The 22196-nt window shown below is 41.1% G+C and overlaps 1 protein-coding gene and 1 pseudogene across 2 annotated transcripts; both read left to right on the plus strand.

The window, feature by feature from the left end:
- Nucleotides 1-538: 538 nt before the first annotated feature.
- Nucleotides 539-3099, plus strand: LOC116192973 (GTP-binding protein At2g22870). Of its 2 annotated transcripts, XR_004154177.1 has the most exons (5): nucleotides 539-1165; nucleotides 1579-1648; nucleotides 1925-1980; nucleotides 2150-2312; nucleotides 2639-3097. XR_004154177.1 is itself a non-coding variant. In XM_031521689.1 (4 exons), exons 1-4 carry the CDS (start codon nucleotides 571-573, stop codon nucleotides 2855-2857), a joined length of 1047 nt encoding a protein of 348 aa, XP_031377549.1. In that variant the 5' UTR covers nucleotides 539-570; the 3' UTR covers nucleotides 2858-3099. The 2 variants fall into 2 exon arrangements, 1 of the variants encoding a protein (XP_031377549.1); XM_031521689.1 differs by lacking the exon at nucleotides 1925-1980 and having other exon boundaries at nucleotides 2639-3099.
- A 13433-nt stretch (nucleotides 3100-16532) lies between these two features.
- LOC116204565 lies at nucleotides 16533-21396 on the plus strand (annotated as a pseudogene).
- Nucleotides 21397-22196: the final 800 nt, after the last annotated feature.

The raw sequence follows: 22196 nt of genomic DNA on the forward strand, positions 1-22196 counted from the left end.
GTTTAATATGTGGGTAAAGTCTGAAAATCAACTAGTGGGAATGTATTGCAAATTGTAACAGTTTGAGTTTGACTGTTCGATAGTTATCTTTATTCATCGAAATGCCACATCATTCACATCGATAATTGTTTGTTTATTATTTTTTTTGTCTTTTTTTTTGTTAAGTTATGAAATTATTAATTATTTGATTGAAAATATCGATAAGCAAACTACAAGGAGTGAATATTAAGATAAAAATATTTTAACGTGTATGGTCCAAATCTTATCGAATGGGATCACAGCCGAGAAAAAAACAACCGTGGTTATTGTTTTTGCTAACCAACCGTGATAGAATATCCAATTAAAGAAAAAAGTAACGTCATTACACATTTGATACGAAAAGAAAACATCTATAAATTTTTACAAAACGAAATTTTTCCTGAAAATCCATGTAATTTGTTATGTAGTGATTTTTTTTATATATAATTTGTAAAAATTAATTTTTTTATTTAGGTCATGAAATGAAATTTACTTTTTAAAAACAAAGAAAAAGGAAATTTGCCATGAAAAATTTACTGCAGCGACCGGACTATGTGCCCATCATCGTTCCCGTCCGTTATATTACGTCTCCTCTTCTTCGCCGGCGCCAAAAAGTTCGTCATTTTCGGTCTTTCACAGAAACAGCGAGGGATAGACATGGTGTTGACTCACCTCCAAAGATTCCCCTTCCCCGCCTTCTTCCCCAAACCCCAATCCCTCTTCACCTATCGCTCCCTCTTCTCCACACCGCCGCTCTCCAAGCTCCTCACCCGGCCACACTACTCGACCCTCTTGGCCGCAGAGCGGCCTCCCGCAGCCGAACCCCCCGCCGCCGCCGAGCTCCTCGAACCCCGCATCGAGATCCCGCTGGACAGGCTCTTCGTCCCGCCCGACACCGAGGTGCCCTGCGACAGCTCCGACCTTAGCGCGAGGGTGCTGAAGGGTTCCAACATCGTGCTCAGCAGGTACGCCAGGGACGCCCAGGTGGCGGAGGCTGAGTTCGTCAAGAGCAGCGTCCGCACCGAGGACTGCCCCTCCGACGGCCTCCCTGAGTTCGCCCTCGTGGGTCGGTCCAACGTCGGGAAGTCCTCGCTCCTCAACTCGCTCGTCAGGAGGAGGAAGCTCGCTCTCACTTCGAAGAAGCCTGGTTCGTTTTCTCATAATCCACGAAAAATGCATACTGTTAACAATTTTGTAGTGGAGACGAGACAAATAGCCATTGGTGATCAAACTTGAATGGAGCTTCAGCAAAGCCCACAACATGTTTGTGTTAATGTCTACCCGAGGAAAGGATGCTCCTCTATTTGTTAGTCATTATGAACGGTGTATGAGTCATATATCATTGCATCAGTTATCGGAAATTCCAGTCTCGGATTATATTGCAGAGCTGGATTAAGGCACAATGATCACAATATTCTTTGAGCATGGAACTGTTATGTCGGGGTACTGATGAACAAAATTAACAGTGCACAGAGCTGAGCTGTTTCGAAGTTATCAGCTAAATGGGGTGTCAGGGGGATGCCGTTGACGAATAATGTTTTGGTATTGTATTTGGTGCAGGGAAGACACAATGCATAAACCATTTCCGGATAAATGATAGCTGGTATCTGGTGGACTTGCCTGGATATGGGTATGGCCAAAAATAGCTGCTACTCCGGTTCTATCGCTCTTTTATTGCTGACTTTGACATTACATCCACCTGTTCATCATGAGTTTATGATCAACCTCATGTCTTTGATTCATTATACATTCGTAAATTTCATTTATTTGTAGCAATAAGTAATTGGTCACGCTTTCATCTAGCAAATTATGGTTTTCAGTCAGTAGGTCGTGGTCCTCTTGAACTTCATTGAAATCATAGGCTGGGTCAGAGTCCCCATGCTGACATTTTCCCCATGTTAATCAGTCTGCAGTTCAGGCCCTCATCCTACTGGCAGTCCATGGGCGAAATGGAGTGCAAAAGTAATAAATGATATTTTATATAATGCATCGATTTGAGGAATTATATTTCTAGTTCGACTCTTTTGATGCTTACACGAGCACATTACTTTCTTAAGCTTATTCTCCATTTCCGCTGCTTGTTAAATCTGGTGGCTGTCTTATTAATTCCTTCCCTAATTACTCCAAACAGTTATGCTGTTGCACCTCAAGAACTTAGGACAGACTGGGGCAAGTTCACGAAAGGCTATTTCCTGAACAGATCAACGTTGGTCTCGGTGTTCCTTCTAATAGACGCGAGTATTCCAGCCAAAAAGATCGACCTTGAATATGCCAGTTGGTTGGGGGAGAATCAGGTGATTGTCTCAGCTTCTTGTGATGGAAAAATGCAGACTGATGAATGCTGTTTACCAGCCCCTCATTTCCTTTGTTTTCCGGTATGAGAAACGTAAAAAACTTGAAAATGGGGGCGGTTATTCCAGAACTGGTGGTTTGTTTCTCTCTCCCCCAAACCCCCCTCCCTTCTTTTCAGGTCCCAGACAGTATTCATCTGCAGACAAGGAAGAGCAATTCTGGAAAACTATGTGTAAAACATTGAAAATGATGAAAATATATTTACACCCAATAGTCTCTCTTCTTCCGGGCTAACCCTTTAAGTCCTAAAATTTCTCATGCTTTTCAGATCCCCATGACATTGGTCTTCACCAAATGCGACAAACGTAAGAAGAAAAAGAATGGTGGGAAGAGACCTGAGGAGAATGTCAGTGATTTCCAAGAGTTGATAAGGGGCTTCTTTCAGACGGCCCCACCGTGGATCATGACCAGCAGTGTCACGAACCAAGGTCGGGATGAGATATTGCTCCATATGGCTCAGTTGAGGAACTACTGGCTCAAGCATTGAGAAACAAATAAAAAGAAATAATGTACTTTGATGCTAGCCAGGTTTAAGAGAACAAAAGCAGCAGATGGGATCACCATATGAAGTTTGGTTGTACATAGAGATTCTATCGCTTATTGGTCCCTCTGAACCAGATGGTGGCACCACTTCATCATCTCTTTAAATGTGTAATATAAGAATCCTGTGCAACATTTCAGAGTTGTGGAATAGATGAGCATCCCATTCTTCAATTTTTTTTTCCTACCCATTTTGGATTGGTAGGAAGTATCATTTGAAGAGTTGAAAGCAATGGAAAATTTGCCGATAATTAGAAAGCATTGACGGAAGATGTGAGATGGATCGGAGGACCTATGACGTTTGCTTCTTTTGTTAACCGACAAGAGATTAGGAAATATTTGGATCCTGAATTATGGAACACGGGCACTGGCAGCTCGTCCAGAGTCCAAATCCTCTATACATATGGGCTGCGGGTCTCTAATGAACCCATGTCCTGCAAATGGTCACCATGGAGATTTTATTTTCGACTTGTAACTAAATTTTAATTACTTGAGTCTTAAGCTCTCACTCAGTGACAACTGAAGCTCTTTTTTTCTGATACTTCCTCTCTCAAAGAGGACTAGATCCTTCATTGTAAAGATTGGGCCAAGATCGACCTTGCGCAACTCAACAGCTGAACGCAGTGCTGGTGACAAGAGAACTTATGTTCAAGGAGCTTCTATGTGATGAGGCTAGCTATCCACTCGAGCACTCAGTCGAATGAGAAAGTAGCCGAGGAAGGACTCATGGGACCACATTGTCTGGGGTGTTCCTGACCCTAGCAACGATGACAACTCCGAGGAAGACAATGTCTCTGTGCCCTTATTCGCTTCACTATGGAACAAATTTGCAAATTCCGAGCTATTAGGTGGGGCTTGCTGATTATCAATATCTCGGGATGGAGAACCGGTAACATGTTCCTATGTCGGCACATCGTAGGAACATAAAAGGTGAAATGAAAGCTGATGAGGATCGTGGGCATGACAATGAGGCTGATGCATACGAGCTTGGAAGTCGAACTCGTGAAGAGGGAGCTGAAGCACAAGATCTTGGAGACTTGCATGTTCCGAGTGGGCCAATCACACAGGCGAAGGCCAAACAAATCCAACAAGCTATGAAGAGCTTGCTGATGGGCTTTTTGGGCCAAGAGGAGTCTAATTCAATTGGGTCTCCAAAGGTCTTTATTCAACTGACTTGCCATGAGATGCTGAAGATAGAATAAAAGACTGTCAACTATTCTAGATAGCCTTTATTTAGTTTCCTTTGTTATTTCTGGTTTTAGGAAACTAAGGTTATTCCAGTTGCCTAGTTTATTAGTTTCTAGTTTCTCCTTGGCTTATATAAAGGAGGCTGAGTAGCTGATCATAGGTAGACTATTATGGTATTTTGGTGAGATTTTCTTCTTTGTTTTTCATTGAACTCCTTCGAACGAACAAGTGTGACAGTTTGTGATTGTTCGGTACACTTTGATGTTATTGGTTCTTGTTTTTTCATAAACAATGGGTCAATAATCCTCTTTATCTAAATATGTGTTTGACGATCTGGGAATCGATTCAAGTTGGTCGTCGGGTTTCACAATCCTTCGTGAGGTCCGCATCATTTTGGTATCAGAGCATCAGGCTCCAAATCAGGTTTATCCTATCATTTTCATTTCAATTTGCTGAATTTCGTTCCATCTAGCTTGTTCGTTATGCATTGGTAGTAGCAAAAAATAAAAAAAAAGAAGTTCCAGCTTCAAAAATAAAAAAAAAAGAGAGAAAAAAAATTCGGCCAAAAAAATAGAGCTGAAAAAAAAGATAGAAAGAAAAGAAAGAAGCCATCAGTGTCAATTTGATATGGATTCTTTGCATCAGATCATTCTAAAGTTGTGATTTACCTTGTTGTTGATCCTCGTTGATTTTGCTCCCATAATTACCCAATACATGATCTTCCATATTCCCTTCCCTATATCATCCTCCATATCTTTTCATCCATATATTACTCTAATATATTTCTTTCTTCATTCCTAAAATCTTTCCTTGGTTAACTTTCCTTTAACCATTTATTTCCCTGTTAGTTTGTGTCCAAGTTAGGGCCAATATATTAATTAATGTTTTGAATTACTACGAGCTAGTTGCCTTTAATTTGTAAGTTGCTGAGTTCTGTAAAGAACTTTGAGGAGGAAAGTAGAGTGGAAAGAGGCAAGAGTGGTGAGCGTATCAGAGGGAAAAAAAGCCATTGAACTTAGCGAAACACAAGTGTTGAGTGACGATAATTTGAGGGCAAACACGTGAGCGAGTGGTTGTGAGGTCCTAACATCAATTTTCTTTTCGTAGTGCAAACATGAGCTTCACAGGAAAAGGCAATGAATCTACAACTGGGGATGGAAGTAATGCCGGTCAACAAGATGTTGCTTTTACTTTGAAAGCCATGCAGCAACAATTCGAGAGATTGGAAGTTATTTTTGGAGATATCCGTGACAGAATGGACCGACAATATCAACGAATTGATCAAATGCAGAGGGAGCAACCCAGGCAGCATGTGCAAGTTCTCAATGCAATGAGACTAATCCGCCAGTCGCCGAATCCTCACGATGAAGAAGATGAAGATTATGCGGAAGATGATGAAATTGCATTCGTGGGAAGTGTGAGGAGAGCCAGAGGAGTTAGGAATGAGAGGCGAAGACATGGTAGGCGAGATCAAACAATTAGAGATGGAGTAGATAGGAATATTGAGAGTATTAAAATGACGATACCACCTTTTCAAGGGAGGAATGACCCTGATGCTTTTATCGAATGGGAGAGGAAGGTGGAGCTTGTATTTGATTGCCATAATTACTCGGAAGAGAAGAAAGTGAAGCTTGCATCGATGGAATTCACCGATTATGCCATCGTTTGGTATGACAAATTGGGTAAGGAAAGAAGAAGGAACCATGAAAGGCCTATTGAGACCTGGGAAGAGATTAAGACTGTCATGCGGAGGCGATTTGTTCCCTCGTATTACTATCGGGACTTGCATTTAAAATTGCAAAGTCTAAGGCAGGGGACGAGGAGCATGGAAGACTACCACAAGGAGATGGAGATAGCTTTGATTCGGGCAAACATTGAAGAAGATGAGGAGGCAACTATGGCCAAGTTTTTATGTGGTTTGAATCGAGAAATTGCTAATGTGATGGAGTTGCAACATTATATGGAGATAGAAGAGATGGTTAGCATGGCCATGAAAGTAGAACGACAACTTAAGAGAGGGAGACTAGCAAGGCAAGAGGGTGGTTCGAATTCGGGGTCTTCATCAAATTGGAAGTCGAAATGGGGTGCCGGCTCAAGACTAGTAGAGAAACCCAAATTGAATGCTGAAAGGAGCATGAGCAAGTGCCAAGGGGACAACAAGGAGAGAGGTAACTCTACATCCCAACCTCTAAAGAATAGAGATATCAAATGTTTTCGGTGTTTGGGATCAGGGCATATTGCTTCTCAATGTTCAAATAAAAGGGCAATGATCATGCTAGATAGTGGGGAAATTGAAACTGAAGATGAGGAAAGTGATTCAATGCCAACACAAGATGATTCTAGTAGTGATTATGAATATGCTGCTGAGGGGAATGCTTTAGTAATCATGCGAGCACTTAATGCACAAATTAAGGAAGAAGAGAGAGATGATGTGCAAATGGAAAATATATTCCACACTAGATGCCAAGTGAAGGATCGAGTATGTAGTTTGATCATTGACGGATGTAACTGTGTGAATGTGGCTAGTAAGTTACTTGTTGACAAGTTGGGATTGCATACATTGAAGCATCCTAGGCCATATAAGTTGCAATGGTTGAATGAAAGTGGAGAAGTGAAGGCGAACAAGCAAGTTCTGGTTTCCTTTACAATTGGGAGATACAAGGATGAAGTTCTTTGTGATGTAGTGCCTATGCATGCTAGTCATATGTTACTTGGGAGGCCATGGCAATTCGATAGACATGCAATACATGATGGGTATAAAAATCGATACTCTTTTGTCAAGGATGGTGGAAAGGTGACACTTGTTTCATTGACACCTTATCAGGTGTATGAGGACCAGCTCCGAATCAAGAGATCAATTTGTGAGAAAAGTGAGGTAGAAGCTAAGATTTAAAGGGAAAAAAAAAGAGAGTAAGCACGTGAGAGAGGAAACTGGTAAGACTAGAGAGGAAGAAAATTGGAAGAGTGAAAAGAAAGAGAGCTCAGCTATAGATGAGAGGAAAGAATTAGTTGAGAGAAAAGAGAAAAAAACGAGTTTCTATGCAAAAGAAAGAGAGATCAAGAGTGCATTCAAAGCTAATCGCCCAATGATCTTGTTCGTTTATAAGGAGGCTTACTTATCTGACCTTAATTATTCTTTGCCAAGTTGTGTTACCTCTCTTTTGCAGGAGTTCGGAGATGTCTTTCCCACGGAGTTACCCAATCGTTTGCCACCAATAAGGGGAATAGAGCATCAAATCGACTTTGTACCAGGAGCTGCAATTCCGAACCGGCCAACTTATCGAAGTAATCCAGAGGAGACAAAGGAACTTCAGAAGCAAGTGGACGAGCTTTTAGCTAAAGGGCATGTGCGTGAGAGCATGAGTCCTTGTGCTGTCCCGGTATTGCTGGTGCCAAAGAAAGATGGTACTTGGCGAATGTGTGTTGATTGTCGCGCTGTAAACAAAATCACGGTAAAGTATCGACATCCCATTCCTCGATTAGATGACATGTTGGATGAATTGCATGGTTCCACTTTATTTACAAAAATAAACTTGAAAAGCGGATACCATCAGATTAGGATGAAAGAGGGTGATGAGTGGAAAACAGCTTTCAAAACAAAACATGGCTTGTATGAGAAGTTAGTTATGCCATTCGGATTAACTAATGTGCCTAGTACTTTCATGAGGCTCATGAATCATATTTTGTGTGCTTTAATTGGAAAATTCGTGGTTGTATATTTTGATGATATCTTGGTGTATAGTAAGAGCTTGAAGAATCATATCCATCATTTGCGACGTGTGCTTCAAGCATCGAGACATGAAAAATTATACGCTAACTTGAAGAAATGTACATTTTGCATGGATCGAATTGTGTTTTTGGGATTTGTTGTTAGTTCCAAGGGTATTCAGGTTGATAAGGAAAAGGTGAAAGCAATTAAGGATTGGCCGACGTCGAAATCCGTAACCGAGGTAAGAAGTTTTCATGGTCTAGCCAGTTTTTATAGGCGATTTGTGCGAGATTTTAGTACTTTCGTTGCTCCATTGACGGAAGTGGTTAAGAAAGATATAGGTTTCAAATGGGGAGTAGAGCAAGAGCAAGCATTTAATTTAATTAAGGAAAGGCTTTGTTTTGCACCTTTATTGGTTTTACCTGATTTTTCAAGATTGAATGTGATGCTTTCGGGATTGGTATAGGTGTTGTTTTGATGCAGGAAAAACGACCGATTGCCTACTTTAGTGAGAAGCTAAGTGGAACCGCTTTGAATTATTCTACATATGAAAAGGAACTCTATGCTTTGGTCTGCGCTTTGGAGACGTGGCAACACTACTTGTGGTCGAAGGAATTTGTCATACACACGGACCACGAATCATTGAAGCATTTGAAAGGGCAAAACAAGTTGAATCGGAGACATTCAAAGTAGGTCGAATTCATAGAGATGTTTCCATACGTGATTCAGTACAAGCAAGGAAAGGAAAACATGGTAGCTGATGCATTATCACGGAGTTATGTACTTATCTCTACTCTAAATGCTAAAATTTTTGGGTTTGAACATCTTAAGGAGTTGTACATGCAAGATTCTGACTTTGGTGCTATATATAGTGCATGTGAAAAAGGGTGCATTTGGTAAGTTCTATAAGCATGGCGAATTCTTATTTAGGGAGAATAAGCTATGCATTCCTAATTCTTCTATGCGTGAATTACTTGTGCTTGAATCGCATGGGGGATGTCTTATGGGTTATTTCGGGGTAGTTAAGACTTTGGATATTTTGAGAGAACATTTCTTTTGGCCGCATATGAAGAGAGATGTGGAGAGAATTTGCTCTAAATGTGTTACTTGTAAGAAGACGAAATCAATAGTCAAACCCCATGTAATGTATATATCTTTCGTAGGTCAAACTCCATTTAGAGCCAAACTCCTTTCAACAGTCAAACTCCTAATGAGCCTTGGACTGATATATCCATGGATTACCTAGGTCTAATAAAAGACGAGATTCCATTTTCGTAGTTGTGGATCAATTTTCTAAGATAGCACATTTTATTCCATGTCGCAAAACTAATAATGCCACACATATTGCTGATTTGTTCTTTAGGGAGGTAGTGCGATTGCATGGGATACCTAAGACTATAGTTAGTGATCGGGATGCTAAGTTCTTGAGTCATTTTTAGCGCGTATTGTGGGGAAAGTTAGGAACTAAATTATTGTTTTCAACTACTTATCATCCCCAAACGGATGGGAAAACCGAGGTGGTTAATAGGATATTGTCCACTCTTCTTCGTACTGTCATAAAAAGGAATTTTAAGTCTTGGGAATATTGCATACCGTTTATTGAGTTTGTTTATAATCGTACAGTACATTCTTCTACTAACTTCTCACCATTTCAGATTGTGTATGGTTTTAATCCATTAACACCTTTGAATCTAATCCCTTTGCCTATGAGTGAGATTTTAGTCTTGACGGAAAAAAGACAGATACGGTGAAAAAGATTCATGAAGGAGCGAGGCAACATATCTTGAAGAAGAATAAACAATATGTCGAACGTGCCAACAACGGACGGAAGAAAGTGACTTTTGAACCAGGAGATTGGGTGTGGGTTCATATGAGGAAGGAAAGATTTTCAAACCAACGGAAATCCAAATTGAGTCCACGAGGAATTGAACCATTCCAAGTCATAGCCAAGATAAATGATAATGCTTACAAAATAGATTTACCAGGTGAGTATAATGTTAGCCTAACTTTTAATGTTTCTGATCTTTCTCAGATTGATGTAGGTTTCGATTCGAGGACGAATCCTTTTGAAGAGCGGGGGAATGATGAGGATCGTGGGCATGATAATGAGGCTGATACACACGAGCTTAGAAGTCGAACTCGTGAAGAGGGAGCTGAAGCACAAGATCTTGGACGCTTGCATGTTCCGAGTGGGCCAATCACACGGGGCGAAGGCCAAACAAATCCAACAAGCAATGGAGAGCTTGCTGATGGGCTTTTTGGGCCAAGAGGAGTCTAATTCAATTGGGTCTCCAAAGGCCTCTATTCAACTGACTTGCCATGAGATGTTGAAAATGGAATAAAAGACTGCCAACTATTCTAGATAGCCTTTATTTAGTTTCCTTTGTTATTTCTGGCTTTAGGAAACTAAGGTTATTCCAGTTGCCTAGTTTATTAGTTTCCAATTTCTCCTAGGCTTATATAAAGGAGGCTGAGTAGCTGATCATAGGTAGACTATTATGGTATTTTGGTGAGATTTTCTCTTTTGTTCTTCATTGAACTCCTTCGAACGAACAAGTGTGACAGCTTGTGATTGTTCGGTACACTTTGATATTCTTGTTTCTTCATAAACAACGGGTCAATAATTCTTGTCTTGATATTGTTGGTTCTTGTTTCTCTATAAACAACGGGTCAATAATCCACTTTATCTAAACCTGTGTTTGGCGATCTGGGAATCGATTCAAGTTGGTCATCGAGTTTCACAATCCTTCATGAGGTTCGCATCATTTTGGTATCAGAGCATCAGGCTCCAAATCAGGTTTATCTTATCCTTTTCGTTTCAATTTGCTGAATTTCGTTCCATCTAGCTTGTTCGTTTTGCATTGGTAGTATGGAAAAAAAAAGTTCCAGCTTCAAAAAAAAAAGAGAGAAAAAAAATTCAGCTAAAAAAAATAGAGCTGAAAAAAAAAGATAGAAAGAAAAGAAAGAAGCCGTCGGATTGTGAAAAGGAATTTAAATGCGGACCTCACGAAGGATTGTGAAACCCGACGACCAACTTGAATCGATTCCCAGATTGCCAAACACAAATTTAGATAAAGAGGATTATTGACCCGTTGTTTATAGAGAAACAAGAACCAACAATATCAAGACAATGATTATTACCCGTTGTTTATGACGAAACAAGAACCAATAATATCAAAGTGTACCGAACAATCACAAGCTGTCACACTTGTTCGTTCGAAGGAGTTCAATGAAGAATAAAGGAGAAAATCTCACCAAAATACCATAATAGTCTACCTATGATCAGCTACTCAGCCTCTTTTATATAAGCCTAGGAGAAACTAGAAACTAATAAACTAGGCAACTAGAATAATCTTAGTTTCTTAAAGCCAGAAATAACAAAGGAAACTAAATCAAGGCTATCTAGAATAGTTGGCAGATTTTTATTCTATCTTCAGCATCTCATGGCAAGTCAGTTGAATAAAGGCCTTTGGAGACCCAATTGAATTAGACTCCTCTTTGCCCAAAAAGCCCATCAGCAAGCTCTCTATAGCTTGTTGGATTTGTTTAGCCTTCGCCCGTGTGATTGGCCCACTCGGAACATGCAAGCCTCCAAGATCTTGTGCTTCAGCTCCCTCTTCACGAGTCCGACTTCCAAGTTTGTGTGCATCAGCCTCATTGTCATGCCCACAATCCTCATCATTCCCCCGCTCTTCAAAAGAATTCGTCATCGAATCGAAACCTACATCAATTGGAGAAAGATAAGAAACATTAAAAGTTGGGCTAACATTATACTCACCTGGTAAATCTATTTTGTAAGCATTATCATTTATCTTGCCTATGACTTGGAATGGTTCAATTCCTTGTGGACTCAATTTGGATTTCCGTTGGTCTGAAAATCTTTCCTTCTTCATATGAACCCACACCCAATCTCCTGGTTCAAAAGTCACTTTCTTCCGTCCCTTGTTGGCACGTTCGACATATTGTTTATTCTTTTTCAAGATATGGTGCCTCGCTTCTTCATGAATCTTTTTCACCATATCTGCCTTTTTCTTTCCGTCAAGACTAGAAATCTCACTCATAGGCAAAGGGATTAGATTCAAAGGTGTTAATGTATTAAAACCATACACAATCTGAAATGGTGAGAAGTTAGTAGAAGAATATACTGTACGATTATAGGCAAACTCAATAAACGATATGCAATCTTCCCAAGACTTCAAATTCCTTTTTATGACAGTACGAAGAAGAATGGACAATGTCCTATTAACCACCTCAGTTTGCCCATCCGTTTGGGGATGACAAGTAGTTGAAAACAACAATTTAGTTCCTAACTTTCCCCACAAGACGCACAAAAAATGACTGAAGAACTTTGCATCCCGATCACTAACTATGGTCTTAGGTATCCCATGCAATCACACTACCTCCCTAAAGAACAAATCAACAATATGTGTGGCATCATCAGTTTTGCGGCATGGAATAAAATGATCCATCTTAGAAAACCGATCCACAACTACGAAAATGGAATCTCGTCCTTTATTAGACCTAGGCAATCCTAGGATGAAATCCATAGATATATCAGTCCAATGCTCATTAGGAAAAGGTAAAGGCATATACATTCCATGGGGTTTGACTGTTGATTTCGCCTTCTTACAAGTAACACATTTAGAGCAAATTCTCTCCACATCTCTATTCATATGCGGCCAAAAGAAATGTTCTCTCAAAATATCCAAAGTCTTAACTACCCCGAAATGACCCATAAGACCTCCCCCATGCGACTCAAGCACAAGTAATTCACGCATAGAAGAATTAGGAATGCATAGCTTATTCTCCCTAAATTAGAATTCGTCATGCTTATAGAATTTACCAAATGCACTATTTTCACATGCACTATATATAGCACCAAAGTCAGAATCTTGCATGTACAACTCCTTAAGATGTTCAAACCCAAGAAATTTAGCATTTAGAGTAGAGATAAGTACATACCTCCGTGATAATGCATCAGCTACCATGTTTTCCTTTCCTTGCTTGTACTGAATCACGTATGGAAACATCTCTATGAATTCGACCCACTTGGAATGTCTCCGATTCAGCTTGTTTTGCCCTTTCAAATGCTTCAATAATTCGTGGTCCGTGTGTATGACAAATTCCTTCGACCACAAGTAGTGCTGCCACGTCTCCAAAGCGCGGACCAAAGCATAAAGTTCCTTGTCATATGTAGAATAATCCAAAGCGGCTCCACTTAACTTCTCACTAAAGTAGGCAATCGGTCGTTTTTCCTGCATCAAAACAGCACCTATACCAATCCCGAAAGCATCACATTCAATCTCGAAAGTTTTCAAAAAATAAGGTAAAACCAATAAAGGTGCAGAACAAAGCCTTTCCTTAATCAAATTAAATGCTTACTCCTGCTCTACTCCCCATTTGAAACCTATTTCTTTCTTAACCACTTCCGTCAATGGAGCAGCCAAAGTACTAAAATCTAGCACAAATCGCCTATAAAAACTGGCTAGACCATGAAAACTTCTTACCTCGGTTACGGATTTTGGCGTCGGCCAATCCTTAATTGCTTTCACCTTTTCTTCATCAACCTGAATACCCTTGGAACTAACAACAAATCCCAAAAACACAACTCGATCCATGCAAAATGTACATTTCTTCAAGTTAGCGTATAATTTTTCATGTCTCAATGCTTGAAGCATGCGTCGCAAATGATGGATATGATCCTTCAAGCTCTTACTATACGCCAAGATATCATCAAAATAGACAACCACGAATTTTCCAATGAAAGCACGCAAAACATGATTCATGAGCCTCATGAAAGTACTAGACGCATTAGTTAATCAGAATGGCATAACTAACCACTCATACAAGCCTTGTTTTGTTTTGAAAGCCGTTTTCCACTCATCACCCTTTTTCATCCTAATCTGATGGTATTTGCTTTTCAAGTCTATTTTTGTAAATAAAGTGGATCAATGCAATTCATCCAACATATCATCTAATCGAGGAATGAGATGTCGATACTTTACCGTGATTTTGTTTACAGCGCGGCAATTAACACACATTCGCCAAGTACCATCTTTCTTTGGCACCAACAATACTGGGACCGCACAAAGACTCATGCCCTCACGCACATGCCCTTTAGTTAAAAGCTCGTCCACTTGCCTTTGAAGTTCCTTTGTCTCCTCTGGATTATTTCGATATGCTGGCCGGTTCGGAATTGCGGCTCCTGGCACAAATTCGATTTGATGCTCTATTCCCCTTATTGGTGGCAAACGATTGGGTAATTCTGTGGGAAAGACATCTCCAAACTCCTGCAAAAGAGAGGTAACACAACTTAGCAAAGAATAATTAAGGTCAGATAAATAAGTCTCCTTGTAAACGAACAAGATCATTGGGCGATTAGTTTTGAATGCACTCTTAATCTCTCTTTCTTTTGCATAGAAACTCATTTTTTTCTCTTTTGTCTCAACTATTTATTTCCTCTCATCTATAGGTGAGCTCTCTTTGTTTTCACTCTCTCGATTTTCTTCCTCTCTAGTCTTGCTAGTTTCCTCTCTCACTTGCTCACTCTCTTTTTTTCTTTGAATCTCAACTTCTACCTCAATTTTCTCACAAATTGATCTCTTGATTCGGAATTGACCCTCATACACCTGATAAGGTGTCAATGGAACAAGTGTCACATTTCTACCATCCTTGACAAAAGAGTATTGATTCTTATAACCATCATGTATTGCCTGTCTATCGAACTGCCATGGCCTCCCAAGCAACATATGACTAGCATGCATGGACACTACATCACAAAGAACTTCATCCTTATATCTCTCAATTGTAAAGGAAACCAAAACTTACTTGTTCACCTTCACTTCTCCACTTTCATTCAACCATTGCAGCTTATATAGCTTAGGATGCTTCAATGTACGCAATCCCAACTTGTCAACAAGTAACTTACTAGCCACATTCACACAGCTACCATCGTCAATGATCAAACTACATACCCGATCCTTCATGTGGCATCTAGTATGGAATATATTCTCCCTTTGCACATCAACTCTTTCTTCTTCCTTAATTTGTGCATTAAGAGCTTGCATGATTACTAAGGCATTCCCCTCAGCGGCATATTCATAGTCACTAGAATCATCATGTGTTGGCATTGAATCACTTTCCTCTTCTTCAGTTTCAATTTCCCTACTATCTAGCATGATCATTGCCCTTTTATTGGGACATTGAGAAGCAATATGCCCTGACCCCAAACACCGAAAACATTTGATATCTCTATTCTTTTGAGGTTGGGATGTAGAGTTACCTCTCTCTTTGTTGTCCCCTTGGCTCTTGCTCATGCTCCTTTCAGCATTCGATTTGGGTTTCTCTACTGGTCTTGAACTGGCACCCCATTTCAACTTCCAATTTGAAGACCCCGAATAAGAACCACCCTCATGCTTGGCTGGTCTCCCTCTCTTGAGTTGTCGTTCTACTTTCATGGCCATGCTAACCATCTCTTCTATCTCCACATAATGTTGCAACTCCACCACATTAACAATTTCTCGGTTCAAACCACATAAATACCTGGCCATAGTTGCCTCTTCATCTTCTTCAATGTTTGTCCGAATCAATGCTATTTCCGTCTCCTCGTGGTAGTCTTCCACGCTCCTCGTCCCCTGCCTTAAACTCTGCAATTTTAAATGCAAATCCCGATAGTAATACGAGAGAACAATCGCTTCCGCATGACAGTCTTCATCTCTTCCCAGGTCTCAATAGGCCTTTTATGGTTCCTTCTTCTTTCCTTAACCAATTTGTCCCACCAAACGATGGCATAATCAGTGAATTCCACCGCTGCAAGCTTCACTTTCTTCTCTTCCGAGTAATTATGGCAATCAAATACAAGCTCCACCTTCCTCTCCCATTCGATAAAAGCGTCAGGGTCATTCCTCCCTTGAAAAGGTGGCATCGTCATTTTAGTACTCCCAATATTCCTATCTACTCCATCTCTAATTGCTTGATCTTGCCTACCATGTCTTCGCCCCTCATTCCTAACTCCTCTAGCTCTTCTCACACTTTCCACGAATGCAATTTTATCGCCATCAGCTTGTGCCTTGTGCAATGATTTTTATCTTGTTAAGTATGCTATTAAGGAGGACGGAGAGGTGGCAATCCACCCCACCTCTCCAAAACTCTACCATCGAAACACACTGTAGATTCAACTAGGTTGAGGCGAATATAGATAGAGCGGGGTTCGAATCCATATATCAGCCTTTTCTCTGGAGTACTATAATGAAGAATCCATTAGGGAAGTTGGCAACAGGCTCCGAAATGCTTTCGAGAAGGGAAATTTGGCGCGTCATTGCATGGAAGTCAATTCAAACAAAATTCCTTAAATATCAGAACATGCAGCAGCTAGATTGGACACTGATCATCAGACAGATATACCTATCGCAAAGGTAGAATATTGTCGCTTCTAATAATTGTTCATCAATTTAGCTGCTGTCCCTTAAGGCTAGATTTTCCCACATCTTATTTTAATGCATTCGGGCTTTGACGCCGTATCACACCCAAAGAAAATTGAGGTTGCCACTGAGTACGAAGGAAATACATCTCGTTTGTGTCAGAGAGGTGGATATGGACATAATTAGAAGGTTGTACTAATGTGGTTGGTTCAAGTGGTTTAGTGATTCCTTTTTTCTTAAGCAAAATTTAGGGTTCAAGTCTTGTGAATTGAGTAGATTGATCCACTCGAACCTGACTGCCAGAGATGGCGGAAGGTGTCGGAGAGAGAGTAGGCTTTTTCAAGGATATAAGACGCTATTAGTGCAACTACTGTGGAATCTGCACATCAAAGAAGTCTTTCATCACCTCTCACATCCTCTCATTCCACAAGGTAATTCAGCCCAGCTCCGTTCAGCTCCTTTTTCAGTTGATTTCATGATAGTTGCTTCGGCTGTATCTCCTTGTTTTGTTCTTTGCGACCAGGATGAGATGGAGAAGGAGGAGAGGAGACCAGGTGAATTGTCCAGAATACTGAGGGGAAGAAGTTGAATACCTGTGAAGAACGCGGCATGACATCTAAGAAACCAGCTTATTTGAGGCAGCATTTGCAAAGTCACTCACTTGCTTTACTGACCTTGAAATTTGTTGAAGTCATGTACTACCTTGTATATGCCTGTCTTTATTTTGTGGTACAGACGGGTATGGTCTTCAATTTCGCGACGAAGATGTTGTATGATTATTTTGGCTAATCTTGTTCTTGGTATCCTGCTGCCTTCCATTATGCTAAACAAGCAGCAATCTCATACCTATGAAATTGAATTTAGGAAAAGATATGCTCGTCTAGATTTATAACCGGTTGAAATGTATCTCTCCTAAGTTTGTCGACTGATTCTATGATGGCGAATTTCATGAGGATCCTAGTCCTTGTCTTACAAGTTTTGCTTTTATATCTCAGCCAAAAATGAACACTTGCAGGGCGAAAGATACTGGCTGGACGTGATAATATAACATTACCCATGTTAATAGTGTGAACTATGAAAATTGGATCCCAAATTCCTTGAACTTGAATGGACCAGTATCAGGTTCGGTGACCACCAGATTCTCTCCATCAAGTCAACCCCGATCACAAAAACTTTGACATGAGGTTTGAGCACCCGTTCACAGTTATCTGATCGATGATTAGGTATCTTTGTAGAATCTTATTGTCAAAGCCTTAAATTGTACGCCTTTCCTTTCTTTCCTATAGATGCCATTTAAGTGCTCTCTAGATGTCTGCAATGCAATCTATAAAATGAAAGACCACTCAGCTCGCCATCTTCTGCAGCATGAGGGAAATCTTTTCATGTTGTCCTCTTGATGGGTGCAACCATTCATTTGCCTATCAAGGTAATGATTATGAAAGCATGAGGATTCCCATGGTAAGTCAACTTTTTTGGTGTACTTTGGCCCCTTCTTTTCAAGTTCTATTATACCTTTATTAATTGACTTGAATTGGTTTTGCTATACCGCAATTAAACTGGTGAAAACAGAGGTCTTTTGTTGCGACTGCATGAAATCATTCAGCACTGTCGATTTGTTAAAGCCCATATGTTATTCTCTCACCAACACACAATCTGTGAAATTTGTGGGACCAAGCGACTCAGGAAGAACATGAAATGGCATCTCCAATCGCACAAGCCTAAACTTTACCAGATTTGGAGGTGTTCAAGTGCTATTTCCCCGATTGTCAGCATACTTTTTCAACTGTAACATCCCCATCCGCTTTTAACTTTGGACACTTCTTGAAGTGCTTACATCCATAAATTTCATGAGTGTAACTACAACATCCATAAATTTTTTGGTTGAGACCAAGAGGCGAGCGAAAGAGGAAATGCCTGACAGTTGAATCTTTACTGCGGAGACGGGTTACTCTTCCAAGTGAACTAGATTTTCTTTCAGGAAAGGCCCTGAAAGTGAAAGTGCCTTATTTTGCTCTCTTTCGGAATTTCGGATGTCATGGACAATTAGAAGGCGGGCAAGCTGACTTTGGCTTTTGTTACTCATGACAGTTTGAATGCTGACTCATGAATGCTGCCGATATTTGTTTTTTGAGCAATTGTAGCTCCCTTGGATCTTGAATTGGTATCATGCCAATTTCGTTCTGCTACCTTCTAGCTTTCGTTATTTATCCAAATGCTTTGTAGGAAAAGAAGTCGATTTTAACTCGAGTGCCTTGTGCAAGTGCAGGTTCCAATCAGAACTTTTTTTCCTGATACATTCATGGTTAATATCTGAGTAGCTGCATGTTGAGTGACCGCCCTATCAACTCTATTCATCTCTTTTTTCAAATGGATATTTAGGGATCTCTCTTATTCAACGATCTTGAAGCCAGATCAATATCCATCACTTCCATTGCTGATTCAACCTGGGTTGAAGGAGCTTCCCTCATTGAACGAAGAGGTCAGAGTTTTCGTAGAAGGAAATACTAGAGGTTTAAGGAAAATAGGCCGTGCCTGGGCCAAGATGAGCCCATGAGCGAGCTACCATCAATGCCCAAGGTGTTGAGGAAGTCCTCCATCGAAAGCTAGCCGATAAGCTCCAATTCATGGACTTCTCGGATGAGGAATAGAGAGGAGCTGTCACCATGAAGAACTCTTCCATTGTTCTCCACTAGCTACTCACTCAATCTCGATTGATTCCCTAGGCCAAATAGAATTCTGCAGCCAGGTCTCGATGGCCACCTGATTGAGTCATGCTGAGGTGCTGATATTAGTGGATGTGGATGCTGTGACAGGGGTCAATATTAAAACCCGTGCTGTATTGTGGCAGTCTAGGATTGAGAAAGCGCAACCCCATGCTTGGCGCTTAAGGAGATCGATAGGCTGGTCAGTGAGTCGAAGCTGAGCCCCATGGAGGCTTATACCCGGCTGTTGAGGACTCTTCACGAGGTAAACTGATCATAAGCACGTTCAAGTCAGAGAAATATCTATCAGCTGTCCTGCAGAAGGCTCTGGGCCAATACCCTAAGACCAAGATGTTTGTGGGTAAGAAGGCAGCCAGTGGGGGATTCAAGGCTAGGCCTACGTTTTGTTTGTCCAGTTGGTGCTTGAGCCGCTTTGCCAGGTCTATCAGGCGGCTCTAGGACCTGAGGGGGACAGAAAAAATGCTCGAGAAAGTCATCAAAACATATTATTTGTCCATTCCACCTCACGGGCTTCAGAATAAAGATCCTGAAATCGCCCCCCAAGCTATTATGAGCTGCTGGCTTCCACTCTCAGATTCGATCTTGTCTGTGGTTGTTCATTGTACGCCTGGTCCTACTGGGGCTCAGTCATTTCAAAAATTGCAGTTGCTTCCCAAGAGAGAGGTCTTGGATAGTGGAGTGGACTAAGATGTGCTTGCTGAGGCTGAGCTTTTACTCCTGGTCTGGATTGTGGGTTATGGCTTAAAAGCTCAATCTGATAAGTGGTGGTATCCAAGTCTCATATAAATCAATGGATTTTGATTTATCTTTTCTATGTGGGATTAATATCCCCAATAGGGGTGAGTTATTGAGGGTTGTGAATTTCTATAGAAACTCTCCATAACTCTCAATAACCCACCATAACCTGCAATCCAAACAACGTTGTGGTTTGCGATCGCAGTAATGAAGCTCCATGTGCAGCTCTCGTGACCAAGGCGTTTGCTCCCAGTGAAAATGCTACCTCGAAGGGACAAGCAGCGAAATTGAACAATACCATGAAGACTCATTTGAAAAATTGGATGAGTGCTTTCTTGCATTTGCGAGGATCTTCAGCAGGGTCCTTTCTGGAGGGCAGAGAATCTTTGTGCTCTCAGCTTAAGAGGAATCTGAGTTGTAGACTCTATATCTAATGATGGGAAGGATTAAAACCGGTTTCCTCTGCAAAGTATGGGAATGTGGTGGCTATCCGATCCGCGGGCTCGGTCAGCATATACTAAAGACTGCAACTCTTTCTTCTACGATAAATTATTGGCCTTTTTCAACCATGGCCTTTCAGGTGTCCTCCAATCTGCGAGTTGCAATCGTGCGGTTCGATCGCACTGATGTGAGTGCTCTGGTGAAAGGACTGGGGCTTCTGAACCGGGCAGACTCCATTTGTATAGGTCACTGTTTCTAGCCGGGGGGAGCTTGTGCATGCTGCTGCAGGAGGGGTCCATCAGGAGATGTATATAAGGATTTTATGAGAGGATTGCAAAGATGAGATTAGAAGTCTCTCCACTGCTCCTTTCCTATATATATGGAGACGATCGAGGGAAAAGACCATGCCCAACGGAAGATGTATCATTCATTTTCATGTAATGAATCTTATTAAGCCCCTGATGCATCACCAGAGTCGGACCTGTCATTATGCTGAAGCAATGAGTCTCTAGAGCAGTGTGGTGTCAGGATTTCAGCTTGCTGCATCTTCGGGTCCCTTGTCTGATGAGCCCATGTGGGGCTTAGCTTTTATGGCCGAGGCTTTTATCTCCCCTTTACTTAGCAAGGGGGAGGAGTTGTAACACAGCCATCAGCCGACACTGCAGCTCGGGATCTTCAATGTGCAGGTTAATTATGGCAACAGTTAAGGATGTGTGCCGGGCAGCTGTTTTTCAGCATATTCCCCAGTTAGTCAAGGCCATGTGCTACTGCAAGCTGAACATGCGAGCCTATTACCTGGGACCAATGTATGCAGTGCTCTTTAGAAGGCTGGCCCAGGTCCTAAAGGAAGAAATGCAAGAAGGGTCTCCCCTGATCACAGTTCATGCCTATGTTACCTTGGCAGAGAGTTTCCGGTTTGCGGATGAGCTGAGGAAGTGGACCTCCCGAGCTGTGAGCATGCTCATCCTGCTCAGTCACTAGGAAGCAATCCCTGAGGACCCTTTCTTTGCGCCTGAGACTGAAGAGGGGATCTAGGAGGTTGTTGAGGGCTTGACTATCCTTCTACATACTGCAAGAAGTTAATTCATGCCGCGAGGAGGAAAGGACTTCATCTCGAGGAGTTCAGCACGTAACAAAGCAAAAGACCCTTGCTCGGAAAGCCTTGCTAGATTTTGAGTCATTTTCTTGTCATTGTTTCACAATTATAGAAATTCTGTGGCTTGGCTCCCTTGTATTTTATGAATTGATAGGATTAGGACTAAAAATTTGATTACTCTACCAGCCGATATTTGTATCAGTGGGCAAACTATGTTGGAAAAACATTCTGCGATAAGAAGCTGATAGAACCGTCTCTCATCGAAATGGTAAACTTGAGTCGATCTTCAAGCACTCGAGCGACTTCCTCTGGGTCTGGCGGTTGAATCAGGCAGCATTTGCAGGTGCTGTCAACAAGGTTTTAGAACATGTGCGCATGCATTGGACGCCTTTATAAGGATGTTTGTCGGGGATTTAGCCGATAATCTTAATGGACAGCACTTCATTAGGTATGGTACCTTACAAGTGTACTACTCTCAAAAGGAAGGAACCAACTTGAATCTCTAGTCCCGGCTTTCCCGGGTCGGTCATCCATTGGCTGCTAAAGCAGTAGAGCCATTCACGACCTTCCCCAAAGCCAATGATTTGCTCTCTTATTTGCTGGAACAAACAATTACATTTTGTGGTTTACTATGGATATTAGTAATATATATAGGAATGAAACAGAACAGTCGCATAAGCGGGGATAGCTCAGTTGGGAGAGCGTCAGACTGAAGATCTGAAGGTCGCGTGCTGGACACGCTCACCGCATTTTTCATTTTATAAACTTTTAATTGAAGTAATTTTATAAACTTTTAATTGCAGTAATATTATTATACCGCAATTATCCTTTTTATTTCTCGTGTTTCCTTATTATTGACAAGTCGAATAAACACCTGATCCGACACAAATCCACGGATAACTCGCAGCTGAGGATACAGAGCCGAGAAATTGTTCATTTCCTGTTAAGCCCACAACCATAGAGAAAGATCAATT

The sequence above is a fragment of the Punica granatum genome, chromosome 1, assembly GCF_007655135.1.
Source record: "Punica granatum isolate Tunisia-2019 chromosome 1, ASM765513v2, whole genome shotgun sequence".
Classification (NCBI taxonomy): Eukaryota; Viridiplantae; Streptophyta; class Magnoliopsida; order Myrtales; family Lythraceae; genus Punica; species Punica granatum.